The sequence below is a fragment of the Heterodontus francisci genome, chromosome 23 (assembly GCF_036365525.1).
Source record: "Heterodontus francisci isolate sHetFra1 chromosome 23, sHetFra1.hap1, whole genome shotgun sequence".
NCBI classification, from domain to species: Eukaryota; Metazoa; Chordata; class Chondrichthyes; order Heterodontiformes; family Heterodontidae; genus Heterodontus; species Heterodontus francisci.
Genome location: NC_090393.1, coordinates 52,530,488 through 52,552,005, shown reverse-complemented (window position 1 = coordinate 52,552,005; position 21,518 = coordinate 52,530,488). Strand labels below are relative to the sequence as shown.

The 21,518-nt window shown below is 46.9% G+C and overlaps 1 protein-coding gene across 3 annotated transcripts in view; it reads left to right on the top strand.

Annotated features, from left to right (window-relative positions):
- tcn2 (transcobalamin II) overlaps nucleotides 1-21,518 on the top strand; it is an 89,826-nt gene that overhangs the window by 21,080 nt on the left and 47,228 nt on the right. For all 3 annotated transcript variants that reach the window (XM_068055273.1, XM_068055272.1, XM_068055274.1), the window contains exons 3-4: nucleotides 14,721-14,907; nucleotides 18,858-19,012. In XM_068055273.1, the coding sequence (XP_067911374.1) occupies nucleotides 14,721-14,907; nucleotides 18,858-19,012 (342 nt within the window). The remainder of the gene's footprint in view (nucleotides 1-14,720; nucleotides 14,908-18,857; nucleotides 19,013-21,518) is intronic.

Genomic DNA, 21,518 nt, shown 5'->3' with positions numbered 1-21,518 from the left:
TGTTTAAAGGATGGCTTTCTTAACCATAAAAGGATCATTCTTTGGTTGTTACTAATCTTTTGGATTTATGTAGGTAATACCCTTTTGTGTTGACTACCTTATGTCAATGCTTTTACATTTCGTGGTCATTTATCTCATTATAAGACAAATCTACATTTTTTTATTCTCACAAAAGCTGTTTTCATTGTCTGCTCTCAAGGTCTCACCCTTTTACTGCAAGTTAGCATTTTGAAACTTGACATAATCTCCCAGAATCACTCTACCTTGACATCTTGTCTATACTGTGTCCTATTTCCTAAGTTTTCCCACTTTATTACACTGCAAAGAAAGGTTCTCGTAAAGCTAATAAAAACAAGAAATGCTGGAAATACTCAGCAGGTCTGGCAGCATCTGTGGAGAGAGAAGCAGAGTTAACGTTTCAGGTCAGTGACCCTTCTTCGGAACTGGCAAATATTAGAAATGTAAAAGATTATAAGCCAGTAAAGTGGGGGTGGGGCAAGAGATAAGAAAGGAGAAGGTATAGATAGGACAAGGTCACAGAATAGCTGACCAGAAGGTCATGGAGCAAAGATATGTTAATGGTGTGTTGAAAGACAAAGCATTAGTACAGATAGGGTGTTAATGGACTGAAAATTGAACAGCCGCAAGTACAAACATGAAAAAAAACGGTGGGTAAGCAAACTGAACAAACTTAAGATGAAATAAAATAAAACACAAAAAAAATTATAAAAAAAGGAAAAAGAAAAAAATAATTGAAAATAAAAGTGAAATGGGGGGCCCGTCATGCTCTGAAATTGTTGAACTCGATGTTCAGTCCGGCAGGCTGTAGTGTGCCTAATTGGTACATGAGATGCTGTTCCTCGAGCTTGCGTTGATGGTCACTGGAACACTGCAGCAATCCCAGGACAGAGATGTGAGCATGAGAGCAGGGGGGAGTGTTGAAATGGCAAGCAACCGAAAGCTCAGGGTCCTGCTTACGGACTGAGCGGAGGTGTTCCGCAAAGCAGTCACACAGTCTGCGTTTGGTCTCCCCAGTGTAGAGGAGACCACATTGTGAGCAGCCAATACAGTATACTACATTGAAAGAAGTACAAGTAAATCACTGCTTCACCTGAAAGGAGTGTTTGGGGCCTTGGATAGTGAGGAGAGAGGAGGTAAATGGGCAGGTATTACACCTCCTGCGATTGCAGGGGAAGGTGCCATGGGAAGAGGACGAGGTGGTGGGGGTAATGGAGGAGTGGACCAGGGTGTCATGGAAGGAACGATCCCTTCGGAATGCTGACAGGGGAAGGGAGGGGAAGATGCGTTTGGCAGTGGCATCACGCTGGAGGTGGCGGAAATGGCGGAGGATGATCCTTTGGATATGGAGGCTGATGGGGGAGTCCTTACAGGAGGCAGGGTGTGAAGAAGTGTAGTCGAGGTAGCTGTGGGAGTCAGTGGGCTTACAATGGATATTAGTAAACAGCCTATCACCAGAGAAGAAGATCGAGAAGTCGAGGAAGGGAAGGGACTTGTTGGAGATGGACTATGTAAAGGTGAGAGAAGGGTGGAAATTCGAAGCAAAGTTGATAACGTTTTCCAGTTTGGGGCGGGAACAGGAAACTGCACCGATACAGTCATCAATGTACTGGAAAAAGAGTTGAGGGAGGGGGGGGCCTGAGTAGGACTGGAACAAGGAATGTTGGACATATCCCACAAAAACTAGGACCTATGCGGGTACCCATAGCAACACGTTTTACTTGAAGGAAGTGAGTGGAGTTGAAGGAGAAGTTATTTATATGTAAGTGGAGGGTGTTATTTGGGGTCATTCTTGAGCGAAGTCCAAAGTACGGAAAGTCTTCATCAGGGAACTCCTCTTTGCTGATGATGCTGCTTTAACATCTCACACTGAAGAGTGTCTGCAGAGTCTCATCGACAGGTTTGCGGCTGCCTGCAATGAATTTGGCCTAACCATCAGCCTCACGAAAACGAACATCATGGGACAGGACGTCAGAAATGCTCCATCCATCAATATTGGCGACCACGCTCAGGGAATGGTTCAAGAGTTCACCTACCTAGGCTCAACTATCACCAGTAACCTGTCTCCAGATGCAGAAATCAACAAGCGCATGGGAAAGGCTTCCACTGCTATGTCCAGACTGGCCAAGAGAGTGTGGGAAAATGGCGCACTGACACTGAACACAAAAGTCCGAGTGTATCAAGCCTGTGTCCTCAGTACCTTGCTCTATGGCAGCGAGGCCTGGACAACATATGTCAGCCAAGAGCAACGTCTCAATTCATTCCATCTTCGCTGCCTCTGGAGAATACTTGGCATCAGGTGGCAGGACCGTATCTCCAACACAGAAGTCCTCGAGGCAGCCAACATCCCCAGCTTATACACATTACTGAGTCAGCAGCGCTTGAGATGGCTTGGCCATGTGAGCCGCATGGAAGATGGCAGGATCCATAAAGACACATTGTTCAGCGAGCTCGCCACTGGTATCAGACCCACCGGCCGTCCATGTCTCCGCTTTAAAGACATCTGCAAACGCAACATGAAGTCCTGTGACATTGATCACAAGTCATGGGAGTCAGTTGCCAGCGTTCGCCAGAGCTGGCGGGCAGCCATAAAAGCGGGGCTAAAGTGGGCGAGTCAAAGAGACTTGGCAGTTGGCAGGAAAAAAGACAGAAGCGCAAGGGGAGAGCCAACTGTGTAACAGCCCCGACAAACAAATTGTTCTGCAGCACCTGTGGAAGAGCCTGTCACTCTAGAATTGGCCTTTATAGCCACTCCAGGCGCTGCTCCACAAACCACTGACCACCTCCAGGCGCTTACCCATTGTCTCTCGAGATAAGGAGGCCAAAGAAGACTTGAGCACTCATAAGCAGACACTTACTGAGACTGGTGGAGGGTTTTGAGTGAGGAGCTATATGTTTGTAATCCTTTTACTCTGTACAATAAATGTGAAACTGAGTAAAGATAGGCTCCAGCATTATCCTTCCATAACAAGCTTTCTGGAGTTTGACATCCGTCTGTGCTGTTTTATTCTATGCTGCCCACTGGGGGAATGTGATTTTTGAAAACGTGAATCTGGAGAAACTGGGATTTTATGGTAGGATTCCATTATCAGTTGGAAAGGGTTAATAAAGGACTTTGGAAACCAGGGTGGAGATCCTACAATGCAAGGGGGAGAATAATTCCTTTGTGTATTTGGTAGCACAGAAACAGGTAATTTGATCCAACTAGTCTGTGGTACTGTTTATACTCCATAAGTCTTCATCTACCCTGTCTCATCTACCCTGTCTCAGCCTATCAACATATTTTTCTGTCCCCTTTTCCGTCATATACTTGTCTAGTTGCCTTTTGAAAGTATCTGAGCTGTGCTGGGGGATAGGTGTCTTTTTATTTTAGCTCTTAGTTCATTGCCCATTAAACAGAACAATTTGGAAGGAGGAATACAGTTTGAATTGATTGGAATGTTTGTTCCACACTTTTGAGATGCTGATACCAACACGAAATGGCTCTCCTGAAAGGATGAGGATTTTCAGGAAAAAGTTGGGAGGTGGTGGGGAGCTGGGGAAGGCAAGTAATGACAGTACTATGGAGACATTCACACAGGCACTCAGAAAATCTCCTGATTCACCCTGGATCACCCTGGGTAGGTGGTAGGGAAATATAGGGACAGGTGGGGAAGTGGTAGGAATATGGAATTAGTGTAGGATTAGTATAAATGGGTGGTTGATGGTCAGCACAGACTCGGTGGGCCGAAGGGCCTGTTTCAGTGCTATATCTCTAAACTAAAAAAACTAAACATATTGAATTATACACTGTATACAGCACAGAAACAGGCAATTCAGCCCAACCAGTCCATGCTGGAGTTGTATGCTCCACTTGAGCCCCTTCCCATCCTTGCTGATCTGACTTTATCAGCATAAACCTCCAATCCCTTCTCCTTCATGTCTGTCTAACCTCCCTTTAAATGCATCTACAATATTTGTGATAACAAGTTCCACATTTTCACCACTCTCTGGGTAAAGACGTTTCTGAATTTCCTATTTGATTTCTTGGTGACTATCTTGTATTATTGGCTTCTAGTTTTGCTTTTCCCCAGAAGTTGAAACACGGGGGGGAATTTTATGTTCTCTCCCGCGGTGTGTTTGGAGGTGCGGAGTGCATAAAATCAGGTGGGATGGTGGCGGGTGGTGTTCCCGCCACCGCCAAAATTTAGTCTGGGGCAGGAATGTCTGTGAATGGCCTTCCCGTCCTGCACCAATTGAGGCCCTTAACTGGGCAATTGACCCGAGTTAAGGGCCTCACCCCATTGCGGCCGCAATTAGCTTTGCGGTGGGCGGCCCTGTTGCTGCATGGGAAGCATGGCACAAAAAACCATGCAGGCTACTTCCCGGCTCCGGGAGAGGTGGCGGGTGGAGATGATGTCCTTTGTTAAAAGGCACTTAATACCTGAACAAGGGACCTGGCATCGGGAAGGGATGGCCTGCTGAGAGCTACCCCTTGTTACTGACTGCCCTACACACCCCTCCCCTGCGACCCCCACCCTGCGATATCCCTCCACCCTGACCTACCTGTAGCCTGGGTCCAGTGACGCTCCTTGGTCTCTGGTAGGTGCTCCTCTAGCAGCAGCCACCAGCAGCTCTCCCAAGGGTGGGACTTCCAACAACGGGGTTCTCGATCTTGTGGAAGGCCCGCCGCTGTCCACTTAAGTGCCTGATTGGCACTAGATTTGGTAGGCCTTCCCGAGAAGAGGCGGCGCGGGGACCTCAGCGCCGCTTTTTCCAGATGTGGAGACACCCATCGCCAACATACATTTTCTGTGTCTACTGTATCAAAACATTTCATAATTTAAAAGGCTGCTATTCGATTACCCCTCAGCCTTATCTTTTCAAAAGAAAGGAGAATCAGCTTGTCCATCCTCTCCTGATAGGTATAGCCTCACATTTCATTTATCATCTTTGTAAATCTTTTTTGTACCCTCTCCATCTTTTTTATAATATGGCAACCAGAATACACAGTTCTCCAAGCATTGTCTAACTAAGGTTTGATATGTGTTTAGCATAGCTTCTCTACTTATCAATTCTATCCCTTTAGAAATAAACCTTATATAAATATTATTGTGATGATCTCTTAGCACCTTAAAACTGTATTCCATCCACATTTTAAAATTCCAGTTAGTAGAATTCCAAAGTAATTTAAGACTTAAAAAAAAAAATCAATATTTGCATAATATATTAGTTTATACTAGAAAAATCCATTCCTAAAAACTTGATCACACTGATGACAGAAAATACATTCTTCGCAGACACTAGACACCGATGTCCGACTTTCTTCATGCTTATTTGCTGCATCTTTTTCTAATTTATTTGCTTCTGACTTTCTTTATCGTTATTTATGTTTCTTCTCTTTGAGTCCTTTGCAAAAAATAAATAATGGACATCTACTTGTGCAGTGATCATCTACATGCATTGCAATTTGTGATTATGAATTTTAAAGCCAGAAAATGTAAGGCAATTGACTCTTAGTTGTAACTTATTCCAAAGGACAAAAAATAGCTAGACACTTAAAAGTAAATGCATTGGAGCAATACACTGGGACAAATTTTGATGGGTGTAGAGAATACAGAAACAAATAGAAGTGGATTGCCTGAAGACAGTTGGTTGGTTTCAGATTGTGCTCCCTATTCTTACGAAACTATCAAATATGAGTAAGGAAGAGCCAAACCAGGCACATGTGGAACTTACCTATGAGAAATACATACAGTCAGCCTTCACCACAGTACAAGGAATAAGAATTTAGTAACTCCACAAGTTAAAGCGCCAGTGTGGGGAAATTTACATAACACTGCTTTTTTGTCAGGATTGAAGTCCCTCCATTCTCCAACTTCAAATGCAATTAAAACTGCAATTTATAAATTTTCCCGATTTTGAACAATTATTCCCCTTAAAGAGAAGAGAAACTTCTAAATTTTAATACGTGAACAATTGTCAAGAAGATTCAAATTGTGCCAGTTGGATTCTGCAATTTATCCCTTCCTCTAACTGTAATACCTTATCTTGAACAGGGGTTCTCAACCTCTTTGCTTCTGAGGCCCCCTCCTGTGTTATAAAAATTCCACACCACCACCCTCTGCATCCCGCATAACGCACAAGTATTTTTTCTGTATACAAATTAGCTATACAAATAAACATCTGTTACTTTGTTTTACTAGATGTGAAACTTGTTGCCAGTGCTGAGCTACAATTCTGTTATTTTTTTATTCCACACATAGCGAACATAGGCAAGTAAATGGGACATTTTAGAAAATCTGTAATTATTTTGATGTTGAAAGGCCATAGAACCAGATTTTGTTAGCACTAAATCAGTTTAGTTAGACTTCTAAGTGGGGCCCCATGGTATTCAATGGGCAGGCTGCAGAGCATTTCTGATACACTGACTGGGAAATTTCTGAGCTTGCGGCAGGGCAGGAAAATGTCCTGAGGAATTTGCCGCAGCGTTCACCATAAAATTATAGATAATGTATCCCACAAAGAGCTGCATGTTTCTAAACTTAAGCAGAACTTGACATAAGTAGAGATGTCTATAAAAATACTCAACATACTTTATTTTGTTAATTTTTTTTTAATCACTGGAAATTTTGGGACCAACAGTCGCGAACAGGATCATGCAGGAGGCCCAGACGTGGAATAAGAAGATGGCAGCCAGCTTTGCAGCAGCAAGATAGACATAGCTTCTACCTCAATCACTTAAGGAAATATATCAGTATTTGTTCAGTTTGCTTTCCAATAGTTATTAAATTTAAATGCAGTTTTAATAATTTGATAGCCTATATTTATATTGTTATAAGCTGCTTTTTGTACTTTTGTGGTTCAACCTTTTTTTTTATAAAAAGCATTCATTTAAACAAAAATGCATTTTGGTGAGGTAGCAGAGAGGCAGCCAAAGCTGATTAAATTATACCCCAGCGTATTCAGAGGGGGGTGGGGGGTGGTGGTTGGCGGGAATACTCGGGAAGAAAGCAGACACTTATTTTCTTCATCAGACCTGAGTGACTTGTTAATCGATCATTGCATCTCCTGAATGAATAGTATCTGGTGACAAAATGTAGACCAACTGCTTTCCTAAAATGACCCCAAACCAAATTCTGATCCCTGATTCCAAGGGGTATCCCAGGGGCACCTCTGAGGCTTCTTGATAGAGAGGAGCATATGTACTTTCTGTTAATTCCTATAACTGGATATTGGTACCACAAGGGCATACATACGGTTTGAAAATTGGGGTGCAAGAACCCGTGTGCAGCATGATGTGAGTACAAGGTTTATGTGCAAAATGATATTGGGGGTCCAAGAGCACACAGGTAGCATATTAATTGGTTTGCCAGGTTATATGCAACATGCTAATGGGGTTCACGTCACGTGCAGCTTGATGATGGGGATACAAGGGCAGATTTACAGCATGATAATGGCGTACAGTTTGTTATTGGCGATACAAAGACAAAAGTGCAATTTATCAGTAGGATACTAGGATGTTCATGATGCTTATTAATGGTCACGTCCCTTTAATGAGTTGTATGGAGGTTACCACCTTGGAGCAGGGTTGGTGGGACGAAGAATTGAGCTCATTTCAGCTCATTGAGCTTAGGAATAGTCTGGTCTGAAAACTCTACTGGTGTTGGCCATGAGTTTGTTGTGGTACACCTGCCATAGCAGGCACAGTTTACAGAAAACTGAAACAAGAATGAATAAATAAATAATGGAAGACATTATGACCTCATTGCATTGCTGACTTCTCTGTCCTACATGTTGTGCCAGTAAGTTGTTCCATGATATCCTATTGAAGACTCTGTCAAGTATATTAGGCATTTCTGGATGTTCACATGATGACTATGGGCTTTAGAACTGCAGTCACTGGCGATGGGCAGCAATGAAGCCAAGCTTAAAGAAAGCAACAGTCCTTTTAGGAGAAATATTGTTTATTCCAGTTTTGCTTGAATTGGAAAAGTCCATAAGTAGATAAATCACCCTTGGGCCTTGGTTTGGACAAGAGAGTTACACAGTCTAATGGTTTGTATACTTTAGGATACTTGGAAAACTACAATGAGCTTTCAGTATGTAGAAGGGTTGGGAATGGACTGTTCTGTGTCAAACTAAGACAAGACCGGTTAAAGGATTAATGATTGTATAGTTGGAAGCTCACAGTTATAAAGTTGCAGGAGGTTGTCGACCAGCTGACCTCATGATCAAAGAGCTGTTTATTGCTCTGAAGCTGTAAACCTTGATTCCCCACTCCTGGCATCTGTGTGTGTGCATTCATGAACTTTGTGCTTGTTTATGGTGCCATAAGGGTGTAATCTAGTCACATGCAGACTTCCCCAGCCTGACTGAGACAGTACTATCTTCCACATCTGTCTAGTTCATTGTCTCCTTCTTGCTTTCAACACTTTGTGTGGTGACTAATGTATGTCACTTTGATTTATGGGCCCCCACATATATCGTGGGTTAATTTTACAATTCCATACTCTTGGCGGGAAGCGTTGTCCATCAGGATCATACATTGAAAATTTGGTTTCACGTTGTTTCGATATTTGTTAGGTAAGGGTATTGAGGGATGGAAACAAGGTGGGTAAATGGAGTTAAGATACAGATGAGCCACGATCATTTTGAATGCCGCAATGGGCTGCAATAGCCTACTCCTGCTCCTATGTTGTGGCCTAGGCTGGAAAATTGCTTGGAGAGGCATTCTGTCATGTCCCCTGCCACTCCTGTGTTATCGCCTCACCCCACACCCCCATTTCTCTAGCCTAGCTGTGAATTATGTTCCTCCCATCCCTATATTACATGTACATGTGAGTTGGGCAAATATATCCTCCATTGTACTCTGTGATTTGCCTGCTTTGAATGCTGGACACTAGACACATATCTGTTGCGGGTGCCCACCATCCTAAGGTCAGCAGAGGCTACCCCTTCTCCTTCACCCCTGCACCTGAATTTTTATTTGCAACTTGGGGCCTGTTCAAGAGTCAGCAGCTGCCGTAACCCCACACAACAGCTGGCCTCCATGGGCTGCTGCATTAAAGCTTGCCCCCAATCTAGCACAGCTCCCAGGGAGCTCGCTTTCAAAACACTAATGATCCCCCTCGCCCTCCCCAGCCAAGGCTGGAATTGTCTGGAATCAGGGGTGCATTTCCATGGTGGTAGAAAGTCCTGCCCTGTTCAATCTCAGCTCTGGCGATGTGCTTCAATTATAGGAAGGAACCTAGGAACAGGAATAGGTTATTCAGCCTCTCGAGCCTGCTGCATCATTCAATTAGATCATGGCTGATTTGTATCTCAACTCCATTTACCTGCCTTAGCTCCATATCTCTTGATCCCCAGCAAAATTCTATTGATCTCAGTCTTGAAAGTTCCAATTGTCCCCTAGCATCCACAGTGTTTTGGGGGAGAGCATTCCAGCTTTCTTTTACCCTTTGTGTGAAAAAGTGCTTCCTGAATTCATTCCTAAATGGTCTAGCTCTAATTTTAAAATAATGCCCCCTCATCCTTGATTTCCACATCAGAAAAAAATAGTTTCTTTGTATCTGCCCTATTAAATCCTTTTACCATGTTAAGCACTTCAATCAGATCACCCCTTAATCTTCTATACACAGTGAAATTCAAACCAAATTTATGCAACTTGTCCTCCTAATTTAACACTCTAAGCCCCAGTATCATTCTGGTGAAGGAGGGTAGAGGGTCCTGGTCAGACTGACCACCCCCCCCGGACCCCAAGGCTCCATGTTACGTGCCAATGTGGCCCATGGAGACAAACAAAACTTGGGCGACCCTAGGGCAGACTGTACATAGTCTGTGAAATTTGTGGGATTTTCTTGTTGTGTATTTATGGCGGGCAGCCATAAAGGCGGGGCTAAAGTGTGGCGAGTAGAAGAGACTTAGCAGTTGGCAGGAAAAAAGACAGAGGCGCAAGGGGAGACTGTGTAACAGCCCCGACAAACAGATTTTTCTGCAGCACCTGTGGAAGAGCCTGTCACTCTAGAATTGGCCTTTATAGCCACTCCAGGCGCTGCTCCACACACCACTGACCACCTGCAGGCGCTTACCCATTGTCTCTTGAGATAAGGAGGCCAAAGAGAAGAGAGAGAAGAGATTTATGTTTGTATGACTCTGCTTTAAATGTACACTTGAGACCACTCTTTTCCCCTGCCCCCACCCCCACTCAAATCCATATACCAAGCCTTTTACTGGATTCTAAAGATGTAAGGCCAGTTACCATAACAAACAAAAGTAACACCTGGAAGTGGTATAAATACAGTGGCTTCCCGCCTTCTGTGTTCTCCCAATGGCAAGTCTGATTACTGGTCTATGCTGCATTACCCAATCTCAGTCGAGGCAGCATAGACCCGTTCTTTCCCTTTGGGCTAAGAAGAGTAGCATTGTGCAGTGAGGCAGGTTTAATTAGTAATCTCATTGTAAAAGATCCTCTGGTAAAAAGTGATTGTAATACAAATGAATTCCATGTTCAGTTTGAAAGCAATATACTGCAGTCCCAAACAAGAATCTTAAATTTAAACAAAGCCAAATACGTAGGTATGAGGGGAGTGCTGGCTAAGGTTTATTGGGTAAAGAGATTAAAAGGTATGGTGGTAAATAGAATGGGAAACATTTAAAGAAATAATTCAAAATTTTCAACAAAAATACGCTCTATTAAAAAAGCAAAAACTCAGCAAGAAAGATCCATCTGGGGCTCACTAGGGAAGTTAAGGATAGTATTAAATTAAAAGAAGAGGCTTATAACATTGCAAAGAATAGTAGTAAGCCTGAGGATTGGGAGAGGTTTAGAAACTAGCAAAGGGTGACCAAAAATTGATGATAAGGGGGAAAAATAGAATGAGAGTATTCTTATTCTTTCATACGATGTGTGTCGCTGACGAGGGCAACATATGTTGCCCATCCTTAATTGTCCTTGACAACTAAGTGGCTTGCTAAACCATTTCAGAGGGCAGTTAAGTGTCACCCACATTGCTGTGGGTCTGGAGTCCCTTGTAGGCCAGACCGGGTAAGGACAACAGATTTCCTTCCCTAAAGTACATTAGTGAATAAGATGTTTTTTTTTAATGACAATGACAGTTTCAGGGCACTATTATTATCCAGATTTTTCTGAAATTACTAGTTCAGTGACCTTATCACTACACCACCATCTCCCCTATAAACTAGCTAGGAATAGAAAAACAGATTGTAAGAGCTTTTACAAGTATATTAAAAAGGAGAGTAGCTAAAGTAAATGTTGGTTCCTTAGAGGTAGAGATAGGTGAAATTATCATGAAAAATGAGGAAATGGCAGAGATGTTGAACAAATATTTTGTCTGTCTTCACGGTAGAAGACACAAATTACACAGCAGAAATAGAGGGTAACTAATAAAATTAGGAACTTAAGGTGGAGAAAAAGTATTGGAGAAATTTATGGGACTAAAAGCTGACAAATCCCCAGGACATGATGACCTACATCCTAAAGTTCTAAAAGAGGTAATTGCAGAGATAGTGGATGCACTGGTTATGATTTTCCAAAAGGGATATGGGGAATGGACAGAAAAGTGTAGTTGAGGCAGAAAATCAGCCATGATTGTATTCTTATGTCCTTGTGTTCTAATCAGTGGAAATGATATTTGAGCAAATAGTCAATTGAAAGAACGGATTCCCTAGGGAGATGGTGAAAACAGTTAGCATTGATTCATTCATTGAAATGCAAATTAGATAGATTAATTTCTGAGAAAACGTTTTGGGATACAGAATATTTGTAATTTGAGGCATGGTGTGGTAAGTGTAGCATGCATGAGAGGAACAGGTGACTTTAGACCTCTGGTTCCCAAAGCCTTCCACCACTGGGGGGTTTTCTCACCTCAGGTCTGGTCTGTTGCAACATACCCACTAAGTTTCACTGATGCCCAGCCGTGCACCCATCAGGAATGTATATGTGCAGGCGACAAACAGGTCATGCACAAGCAGTGTTCTCTTTAAGATGTGCGGCCGCATGGCAATCTTAAAGAGACCACACTATGCAAGAAACTGGCCGCACGCGGTAAAGGAAAATTCGAGGGACTATTGGTCTGTTGTAGACTAATTGATAGAGATTGATATGATTAATCAGCAACTTCTTTATTATTGTATCATGTAAATAGCAGCATGGTAGTAGGTGAGCTAGATGGACCGTGGCACATCATGGAGGTCCATTTTTCACCAGGACTGTCTGAGGGCTCTCTGCTTCTTCCTTGAATGGAGGCCCAACCAGTCGCAATCCACCACCACCCTCCTTCGCCTGGCTAGACCTGTTCTCACATTGAACAACTTCTCCTTCAACTCCACTCACTTCATCCATATAAAAAGTATTGCTATGGATACGTGGGTCCTAACTATGCCTGCGATATATGGAACATTCCTCGTTCCAGTCCTATTCAGGCCTCACCTCTTTTCCTGCGACATTGATGGCTGTTTCGAGGTAATTTCCTGCTCCATCCTAAAATGGAAAATTTAATCGACTTCTACCATTCTCTTGCCTTCACATGGTCTATCTCCAGCTCTTCCCTTCCGTTCCTTGACTTCTCTGACTACATTTTTGTGGATAGGCTACTAAACAATATTCGCTATAAGTCCACTGACGACCACAGCTAACTTGACTACACTTCCTCACACCCCACTTATTACAAGGACTCTATTCCATTTTCCCAGTTTTTCCATCTCCGTTGCGTCTATCCAGACGATGTATCCTTCCATATTAGCGCTTCTGATCTGTCTTCCATTTTCCTCAATTGAGGATTCCCACGCCCCCCCCCCCCCCCCTCAACCGGTGCCCTTATTCATATCCATTCTATTTCACACAGTTCTCTCACCCCTTCCCCTCCCTTCCAGAACCACAATAGGGTTCCCCTTGTCCTCACCTTCCACCACACCAGCCTCCGTATTCAATGGATCATCTCCCGCTATTTCCACCACCTCCAATATGATGCCACCACCAAACACATCTTCCCCTCCTCTCTCCTTCCAGAATTCTGAAGGGACCCGTTCCCTCCGTGATACCGTGGCTGACTCCTCAGTCATCCCCAATACCCCCTCCCTTTCCATGCAAGCACAGGAGATGCAACACCTACCTTTTACCTCCTCCCTTTTCACTGTTCATGGCCGCAAACACTCCTTCCAAGGGCAACAGTGATTTACTTATTGTACTTTCAATTTAGTGTACTGTATTCGCTGCTCATGATGTGATCACCTTTCCATTAGGAAGACCAAATTCAGACTGGATAACTGCTTTGTGGAGCATGCCATTCAGTCCACAAGCATGACACCGAGCTTCCAGTTGCCTGTCATTTTAATTCTCCACCTTGCTCCCACTCTGAACTTTCTGTCCTTGGCCTGCTACAGTGTTCCAATGAAGCTCACCGCAAGCTCGAGAACTGCACCTTGTCTTTTGACTGGGCAGTTTACAACCATCTGGACTCAACAGTTCTGGATTGAAGGATGTGGAAGCTTTGGATAGGGTGCAGAGGAGATTTACTAGGATGTTGCCTGGTATGGAGGGAAGGTCTTACGAGGAAAGGCTGAGGGACTTGAGGTTGTTTTCGTTGGAGAGAAGGAGGAGGAGAGGTGACTTAATAGAGACATATAAGATAATCAGAGGGTTAGATAGGGTGGATAGTGAGAGTCTTTTTCCTCAGATGGTGATGGCAAACACGAGGGGACATAGCTTTAAGTTGAGGGGTGATAGATATAGGACAGATGTTAGAGGTAGTTTCTTTACTCAGAGAGTAATAGGGGCGTGGAACACCCTGCCTGCAACAGTAGTAGACTTGCCAACTTTAAGGGCATTTAAGTGGTCATTGGATAGACATATGGATGAAAATGGAATAGTGTAGGTCAGATGGTTTCATAGGTCGGCGCAACATCGAGGGCCGAAGGGCCTGTACTGCGCTGTAATGTTCTATGTTCTATGTAACTTCTGCTCCCGTTTTTTATTTTCATTTTTCTTTGCTGGTTTGTTTTTTTTCCTCACGTTTAGCTCTAATTTCCTTTTCTTTGCTTTTGTATGGCAGCTGTTCAGGGTCCTGCCATTCACACTTCCTCGACACACCTTTTGTTTCTTTACTTGTCCTATTATCACTGCCTTTGCCTTTGCTTTTGTCATTTAATCTTCCCTTCCTCCACCCTATCCGACCTTCCCTTTTATTCTTCTTCACCCTTCCCCATCCCCTTTTCACATGCTTAATACCTATTACCTGTCTAACCTTTTCTAGTTCTGATGGAAGGTCATCGATGAAATGTTAATTCTGTTTCTCTCTCCACACGTGCTGCCAGACCTACTGCGTACTTCCGGCATTTTCTGTTTTTATTTGAGTTCCAGCAATCACAGTATTTTGCTTTTGTAGATGGACCTTTTGGTCTTTTTCATCCAGCAATTCTGATGTTCCTAAAGCCGCCTCATGCTTATATTGGCTGAAATTCCAGTAGTACCCCGTGATTGTCCCATGAGGAGAATGTAATTCTCCTGAAGCCCCTCTGCCAGCCCTCACAGCTCTAACTGTTATTAAATAGAGATATTTGTGCTCCTTATAGTGCCATTCACATCAAGTGTGTAAATAGACTGCAGAGCTGAGTGGGCGTACCTTGCCATTTTTGGCCCATTATGGAGTGTGTTGTTATGCCTGATAGGACCTCTTATGCCCTTTTCATTCTCTTTTAATTAGAGTTGGAAGCCAATCCTGAGGAAACTATTGTATCCCTGAACAAGCGTCTCCTGCGATTCACAGGCCCAGGTTTTCCAGCCAATCCCAGTATATATATCGCCTTACGATTGTCAACGGAACACAACCTACATGATGAACGGCGATATCTACACAGACTGAAAGCTGACCTTCGAGACAAACTGTCCAGGTAATCCCTATCCAAAAGCTTCAAAAAGCTGGGCTCAGAATGGCATCAAAAATACCTAAGCTGGTCCCTTTCACTTGGTACTTTGGACGCACATTTGTGCATGAGAGGGACCTGTTTAATCTGGATTGTTCAATCTACATAACATGATAGAATTTACACCTTCTCAAGAGCATCTAGGGTTGGGCAACAGATGCTGGCCTTGTCAGAAATGCTCCCATCCCATGAAAGAATAAAAACATTTACAGCGCAGAAAAAGGCCTGTCGGCCAAACTGATTCATGCTATTATTTCATCTGCTTCTAAAACCCTTATCCATGCCTTTGTAACCTCCAGACTTGAAGATTCCAACACACTCCTGGCCAGGCCCCCATCTTGCAAGCTCCATAAACTTGAGGTCACCCAAAGCTCTGCTGCCCATATCCTAACTCGCACCAAGTCCTGCTCGCTCATTACCCCCATGCTCATTGGCTCCCAGTCAAGCACATCTTGATTTTAAAATTCTCAACCTTGTTTTCAAATTCCTCCATGCCCTCACCCCTCCCTATTTCTGTAACCTCCTCCAACCGGACAACCTTCTGTGAATTTTGCACTCCTCCAATTCTGGCCTCTTGCACGTCCCTAATTTTCTTCGTTCCCTCATTGCTGGCTGTGTCTTCAGCAGCTTAGGCCCTAAGCTTTGGAATTCTCTTCCTAAACCTCTCCACTTCTCTACCTCTCTCTTGTTTAAGACATTCTCTAAAACCTACCTCTTTGACCAAGCTTTTGGTCACCTATCAAATAGTGTCTTATGTGGTTCGATGTCAAATTTTGTGTGATAATCTCTCCCCTGAAGTGCTTTGGGACATGTTGCTACATTAAAGACACTATAAAAATGCAAGTTATTATTGTTGTTATGCTCCATATGATCCTCCTTCCACCCTACTTCATTTAACCCTACCAGCATATTCTTCTATTCCTTTTCCGCTCATATAATTCATCTAGCTTCCCCTTACATGTATCTCTGCTACTTGCCTCGCCTACTCCATGTGGTAGTGATTTCCATATTCTAACGGCAAAAATCTAGGCTGACACTCCAGTGACTGTATTGTCAGAGGTGGCGTTAAAACCAAAGCAGGCCCTTACTGCTCTCTCTGTTAGAAAATCCGAGGGCACTATTTTGAAGGAGAGCAGGATAGTTGTAGTGTTGTGCTGTATTTCTTTTTATGTAGTACTATTAAGCAGATTAGTGAGTCAGGATAGATGTAGGCTTGATATTCAGGTTCAACACAACGCTCTTTATTACCGTAACTATTTACATTGTATGAGCTATACACGCTATTCAAGTCTAGGGCTTGTCCTTGCTGCTGTGTGTGTGCTCTGTCTGCAGGCCGTGTGCTCAGTGTGTCCTTGCAGAATGGTGTCTGCTGCTTATATATACATATGTGGCGACATCATCAGTTACATCAGTGGCCTGGTCTCTTAAGGGTAAGGTTACTTAAAGGTGAGGTCATAACTACATTATATTACAGGAGTTTTACCCAGTGTCCTGGCGAATATTTATCCCAAAGTGATTCCTGACAATGCACTGGCCTACTGACCTCATCAGAGTGCGTCAAGCTGCGTACTTGCGCAGCTACATCTTGCCAGGACTTGGTATGTGGGCGGGATGACATTATCGCATATCTGCGCCAGGTCCATCTTCGCACATGCGCGATAAAGCATCATTGGGTATCTAGCCCCCCACTTGGCTGGAGGAAGCAGCTGACTGGGAGACGTTGAGGCTGGAGCTCGCTCCAGGTCTCGTGCTTCCTCACCTCAGCCTCTCGCACCGGACTTCACTGCTCTTCCCCCATTCCCCTGGATGATTGTTGCTCGCTTCACGCCACCCCGTTCTCCGGCCGCTCACTCCCCACCCCCTGCCCCAGCCGCTAGCTCAAGGCCACGCTCCTTCCCTCCTCTCGGCCACTCGCTCCTACCTCGCCCTGTCATCCCTTGCAGCCGCCTTGCTTCTTCGGGCGGTGCCTGAGGGGAGGGAAGCGGCGCGGCCCAGAGCTAGCAGCTGGGGGGGTGGGGTGGGGAGCAAGCAGCCGGGGGGGTGGGGTGGGGAGCAAGCAGCCGGAGAGCTGGGTGGTGCGAACAGGGAACAATCAGCTAAGGGAGCGAGGGAGAGCAGTGGTCTGGAGCGATTAGCTGATGGTGGGGAGCAGCCGGTAAGGAGGAGGGGGAGAAAGCGAATTGCCAAGGGGGGGGAGAGTGGCCAGTGGGACAGGAACTAGTAGCTGCATTTGGGTGAAATCAGCCCTGATCAGTCATATAAACAAATCACGTAACAAATTGGCAGCACATTTTATACTCTGCCCGATTTTCTTTTCCATTGATCGGGTGCCAATTCACTATCTTGCAATGGAAATTCAATCATAAAATTCCTTTTGTATCGGAACGATGAAGGGTCACTGACCCGAAACGTTAACTCTGCTTCTCTTTCCACAGATGCTGCCAGACCTGCTGAGTGGTTCCAGCATTTCTTGTTTTTATTTCAGATTTCCAGCATCCGCAGTATTTTGCTTTTATTGAGAGTCCCTGCCCTGTCTGAACATATTTTGCTCAGGCTAGTAGTTTGGTCTCCTCCAACCCTCTTCTTTCGGTCCGATCTTTTTCCCTACCCCACCTCCCACATTACTCCCACATCTTGTTCTTACCTCCTTCTCTTCCTCTCCATTCCTCCTCCTCCCACTTCTTATCTCTCTTTCTCTCTTCCCCTCTCTCTCGCTCTCTCTCTCTCTCTTTCTCTCTCCTATCCCCCACTTCTTGCTTGTATCCTGTCCATCCCTCCTCTCCTCCCTCTTCCCCATTCCTGTCCCCTCCTCCCCAACTTAGGCACCCCTTCCCTCTAATCCTGCTTGACATCAACATTGAACTTCGTCTTGTTTCAGTGTGTGGAAGATTAACTAGTTTCAATTAAGGAAGAAACAAGTACAAAATCACAGAGCAGAGGCATAGGAGATAATTCAGCATGAACAACAGTGCTAAAAGTGTGAATACTGATGGAAAACAAAAGCTTGCATTCATATAGTACCATTAACATAGTAAAATGTCACACAGGAGAATTATTAAACAAAATTTGACACCAAGCCACATAAGTGGATTTTGAGGAAAATGATTAAAAGCTTGGTCATAGAGGTAGGTTTTAAGGAGTGCCTTAAAGGAGAGAAGAGCTTTTAGGCTGGCAATTCCAAAGATAGATAGATATCTTTAGTGATCAGAATAGATTTAGCCATGGAGTTAGCCCTTGTCTGTCTGGGGTCTGATTGGCGAATGAATTCTGCCCTCTGCTGGTTGTAAAGATTTGGCAGTCTGCAGCTCGTGGTTGCTGGCACATGACCTGCACTAAATTCGCAGGAGGCTAGTGTCTCCACTGCAGAACGTCAATCCAAGATTAGTACATTACAGTATCGTTATTTTATCAATTCTAGGGATGTGAGCATTGTTGGAAAGGCCAGCATATACTGCCCACCCCTAGTTCCCCTGCAAAGGGGGTGTTGGGCCTTCTCACTAAGTCATTGGTTGTGTGCTATTATTGAGGGGCTTCCTAGGCCACTTCAGAGGGCAGTTCATTCAGAGTCAACAGTGTTGGTGTAGGAAAGGAATCACATACAGGCCAAGCAGGGTAAGGATGGTAGGTTTCTTTCCCTGAGGAGATTAATGAACCTTTTGGGAACTTTTACTGGTGTCAGGGTTTGAATTCTCAAAGTATCGCAGTGGGATTTGAGCTCGCATTCTCTGGATTACTAATCCAGCCCTTGGGATTCCTGGTCCAGTAACCCAACCACTACTTTGTGGCAGTGGAATGGTACAAATCATCTCGAGGGACTGGGTCTGGCTGATGGGAATCTCACAGGTTAAGTTGCTTTTAAGATTTGCACTTAATGATGAAGGGAGAAACTAACCGACTTTCACGATTCTCTCCCTTAGCTCCCCAGGATTGCAGACCAATTCCAAACCCTCCACAAGCCTGATAGCCTTGTACCTGCTGGCTCTGCGAGCATCTTGCCAGGACCATTTTAGTCAGCACAGTGCAGTGAGATATCTGAAAGAGAAACTCAATGCTGAAAAAAAACACTTAAACTGTAAGTACTTTCAGCCCTTTCACACATTTATTTTCCTCTAGGAAAGAAAACCCTGATAATGTTGAGTTCATTTGTGAATGAATGTTTCTTTAATGCTAGTATTGAGCCCAGTTATTATGTTTAATACATGGAGAATGTCACCCTCTCGTGCCTTGTTTCCCCACCCCAACCTGACTTTGCCATTCAGTGGGTGGGTGGCAGTTACCGAAGCTCCAACAATGCTGCCATCGGTTGACAGTTGAGGAGCTCATGTGAGCAACCTGCAAACGACCCTCCAATTTCTCCCCCAATTCCCTCCCCCACCCCCCCCACCCCCCCAAGCCCCACCGCCAAGAATGTTGCTCGAGTCCTTTGCCCACTCCTACCCTCGACGCAGAGCACAGTTTAGGAAGGGAATTGACTGCAACTCCATGGTACTGCTTCCTGCTGCGACACTGGGAGCCTGTTTATGATGGACAGTCCCTTTAATGATCATTCTCCAACTTCTGTGTAAACAATGTTGCTTGAAAAAACAGCACCGGAAATGATGAGGGTCTACAGGAAGCTTTCCTTGCCTCAATCTCACTTTAAATTCTTCAATTTTATGACATGCACCGAATCTATTCTTGGCTGTGACCAATTTTTAGTTGTTCTCTTTAGAACCCAGGCCGTTTTAACCTGTCTGCGGTGAAGAAATATTCTGATCACCTTTGAGCAAAATAATGTGTGTGGGGAGGGGGGAGAGGGGGGCGTGTGTGAGGAGGGGGGAGAGGGGGGCGTGTGTGGGGAGGGGGGAGAGGGGGCGTGTGTGGGGAGGGGGAGAGGGGGGCGTGTGTGGGGAGGGGGGAGAGGGGGGGCGTGTGTGGGGAGGGGGGAGAGGGGGGCGTGTGTGGGGAGGGGGGAGAGGGGGGCGTGTGTGGGGAGGGGGGAGAGGGGGGCGTGTGTGGGGAGGGGGGAGAGGGGGGCGTGTGTGGGGAGGGGGGAGAGGGGGGCGTGTGTGGGGAGGGGGGCGTGTGTAGTGGGGGGGGAGAGAGGGGGGCGTGTGTGGTGGGGGGGGGAGAGAGAGGGGCGTGTGTGGTGGGGGGGGGAGAGAGGGGGGCGTGTGTGGTGGGGGGGGAAGAGAGGGGGGCGTGTGTGGTGGGGGGGGGAGAGAGGGGGGCGTGTGTGGTGGGGGGGGAGAGAGGGGGGCGTGTGTGGTGGGGGGGGAGAGAGGGGGGCGTGTGTGGTGGGGGGGAGAGAGGGGGGCGTGTGTGGTGGGGGGGGGGAGAGAGGGGGGCGTGTGTGGTGGGGGGGGGAGAGAGGGGGGCGTGTGTGGTGGGGGGGAGAGAGGGGGGCGTGTGTGGTGGGGGGGGGAGAGAGGGAGGGTGTGTGGTGGGGGGGGGAGAGAGGGAGGGTGTGTGGTGGGGGGGGAGAGAGGGAGGGTGTGTGGTGGGGGGGGAGAGAGGGGGGCGTGTGTGGTGGGGGGGGGAGAGGGGGGCGTGTGTGGTGGGTGGGGGAGAGGGGGGCGTGTGTGGTGGGGGGGGGAGAGAGGGGGGCGTGTGTGGTGGGGGGGGGAGAGAGGGGGGCGTGTGTGGTGGGGGGGGGAGAGAGGGGGGCGTGTGTGGTGGGGGGGGGAGAGAGGGGGGCGTGTGTGGTGGGGGGGGGGAGAGAGGGGTGCGTGTGTGGTGGGGGGGGGAGAGAGGGGAGCGTGTGTGGTGGGGGGGAGAGAGGGGAGCGTGTGTGGTGGGGGGGAGAGAGAGGGGGGCGTGTGTGGGGGGAGAGGGGGGCGTGTGTGGGGGGAGAGGGGGGCGTGTGTGGTGGGGGGGAGAGAGGGGGAGAGAGGGGGGCGTGTGTGCTGGGGGGGAGAGGGGGGCGTGTTTGGTGGGGGGGGGAGAGGGGGGCGTGTTTGGTGGGGGGGGAGAGGGGGGCGTGTTTGGTGGGGGGGGAGAGGGGGGCGTGTTTGGTGGGGGGGGAGAGGGGGGCGTGTTTGGTGGGGGGGGTGAGGGGGGCGTGTTTGGTGGGGGGGGAGAGGGGGGGCGTGTGTGGGGGGGGTGAGAGGGAGGCGTGTGTGGGGGGAGGAGAGAGGGGGGCGTGTTTGGTGGGGGGGGGGAGAGGGGGGCGTGTTTGGTGGGGGGGGAGAGGGGGGCGTGTTTGGTGGGGGGGGGAGAGGGGGGCGTGTGTGGGGGGGGGTGAGAGGGAGGCGTGCGTGGGGGGAGGAGAGAGGAGGGCGCGTGTGGTGGGGGGGGGCGCGTGTGGTGGTGGGGGCGCGTGTGTGGTGGTGGGGGCGCGTGTGGTGGTGGGGGCGCGTGTGGTGGGGGGGGCGCGTGTGTGGTGGGGGGGGCGCGTGTGTGGTGGGGGGGGGCGTGTGTGGTGGGGGGGGCGTGTGTGGTGGGGGGGGGCGTGTGTGGTGGGGGGGGGCGTGTGTGGTGGGGGGGGGCGTGTGTGGTGGGGGGGGCGTGTGTGGTGGGGGGGGGGGCGGTGTGGTGGGGGGGGGGAGAGAGGGGGGCGTGTGTGGTGGGGGGGGAGAGAGGGGGGCGTGTGTGGTGGA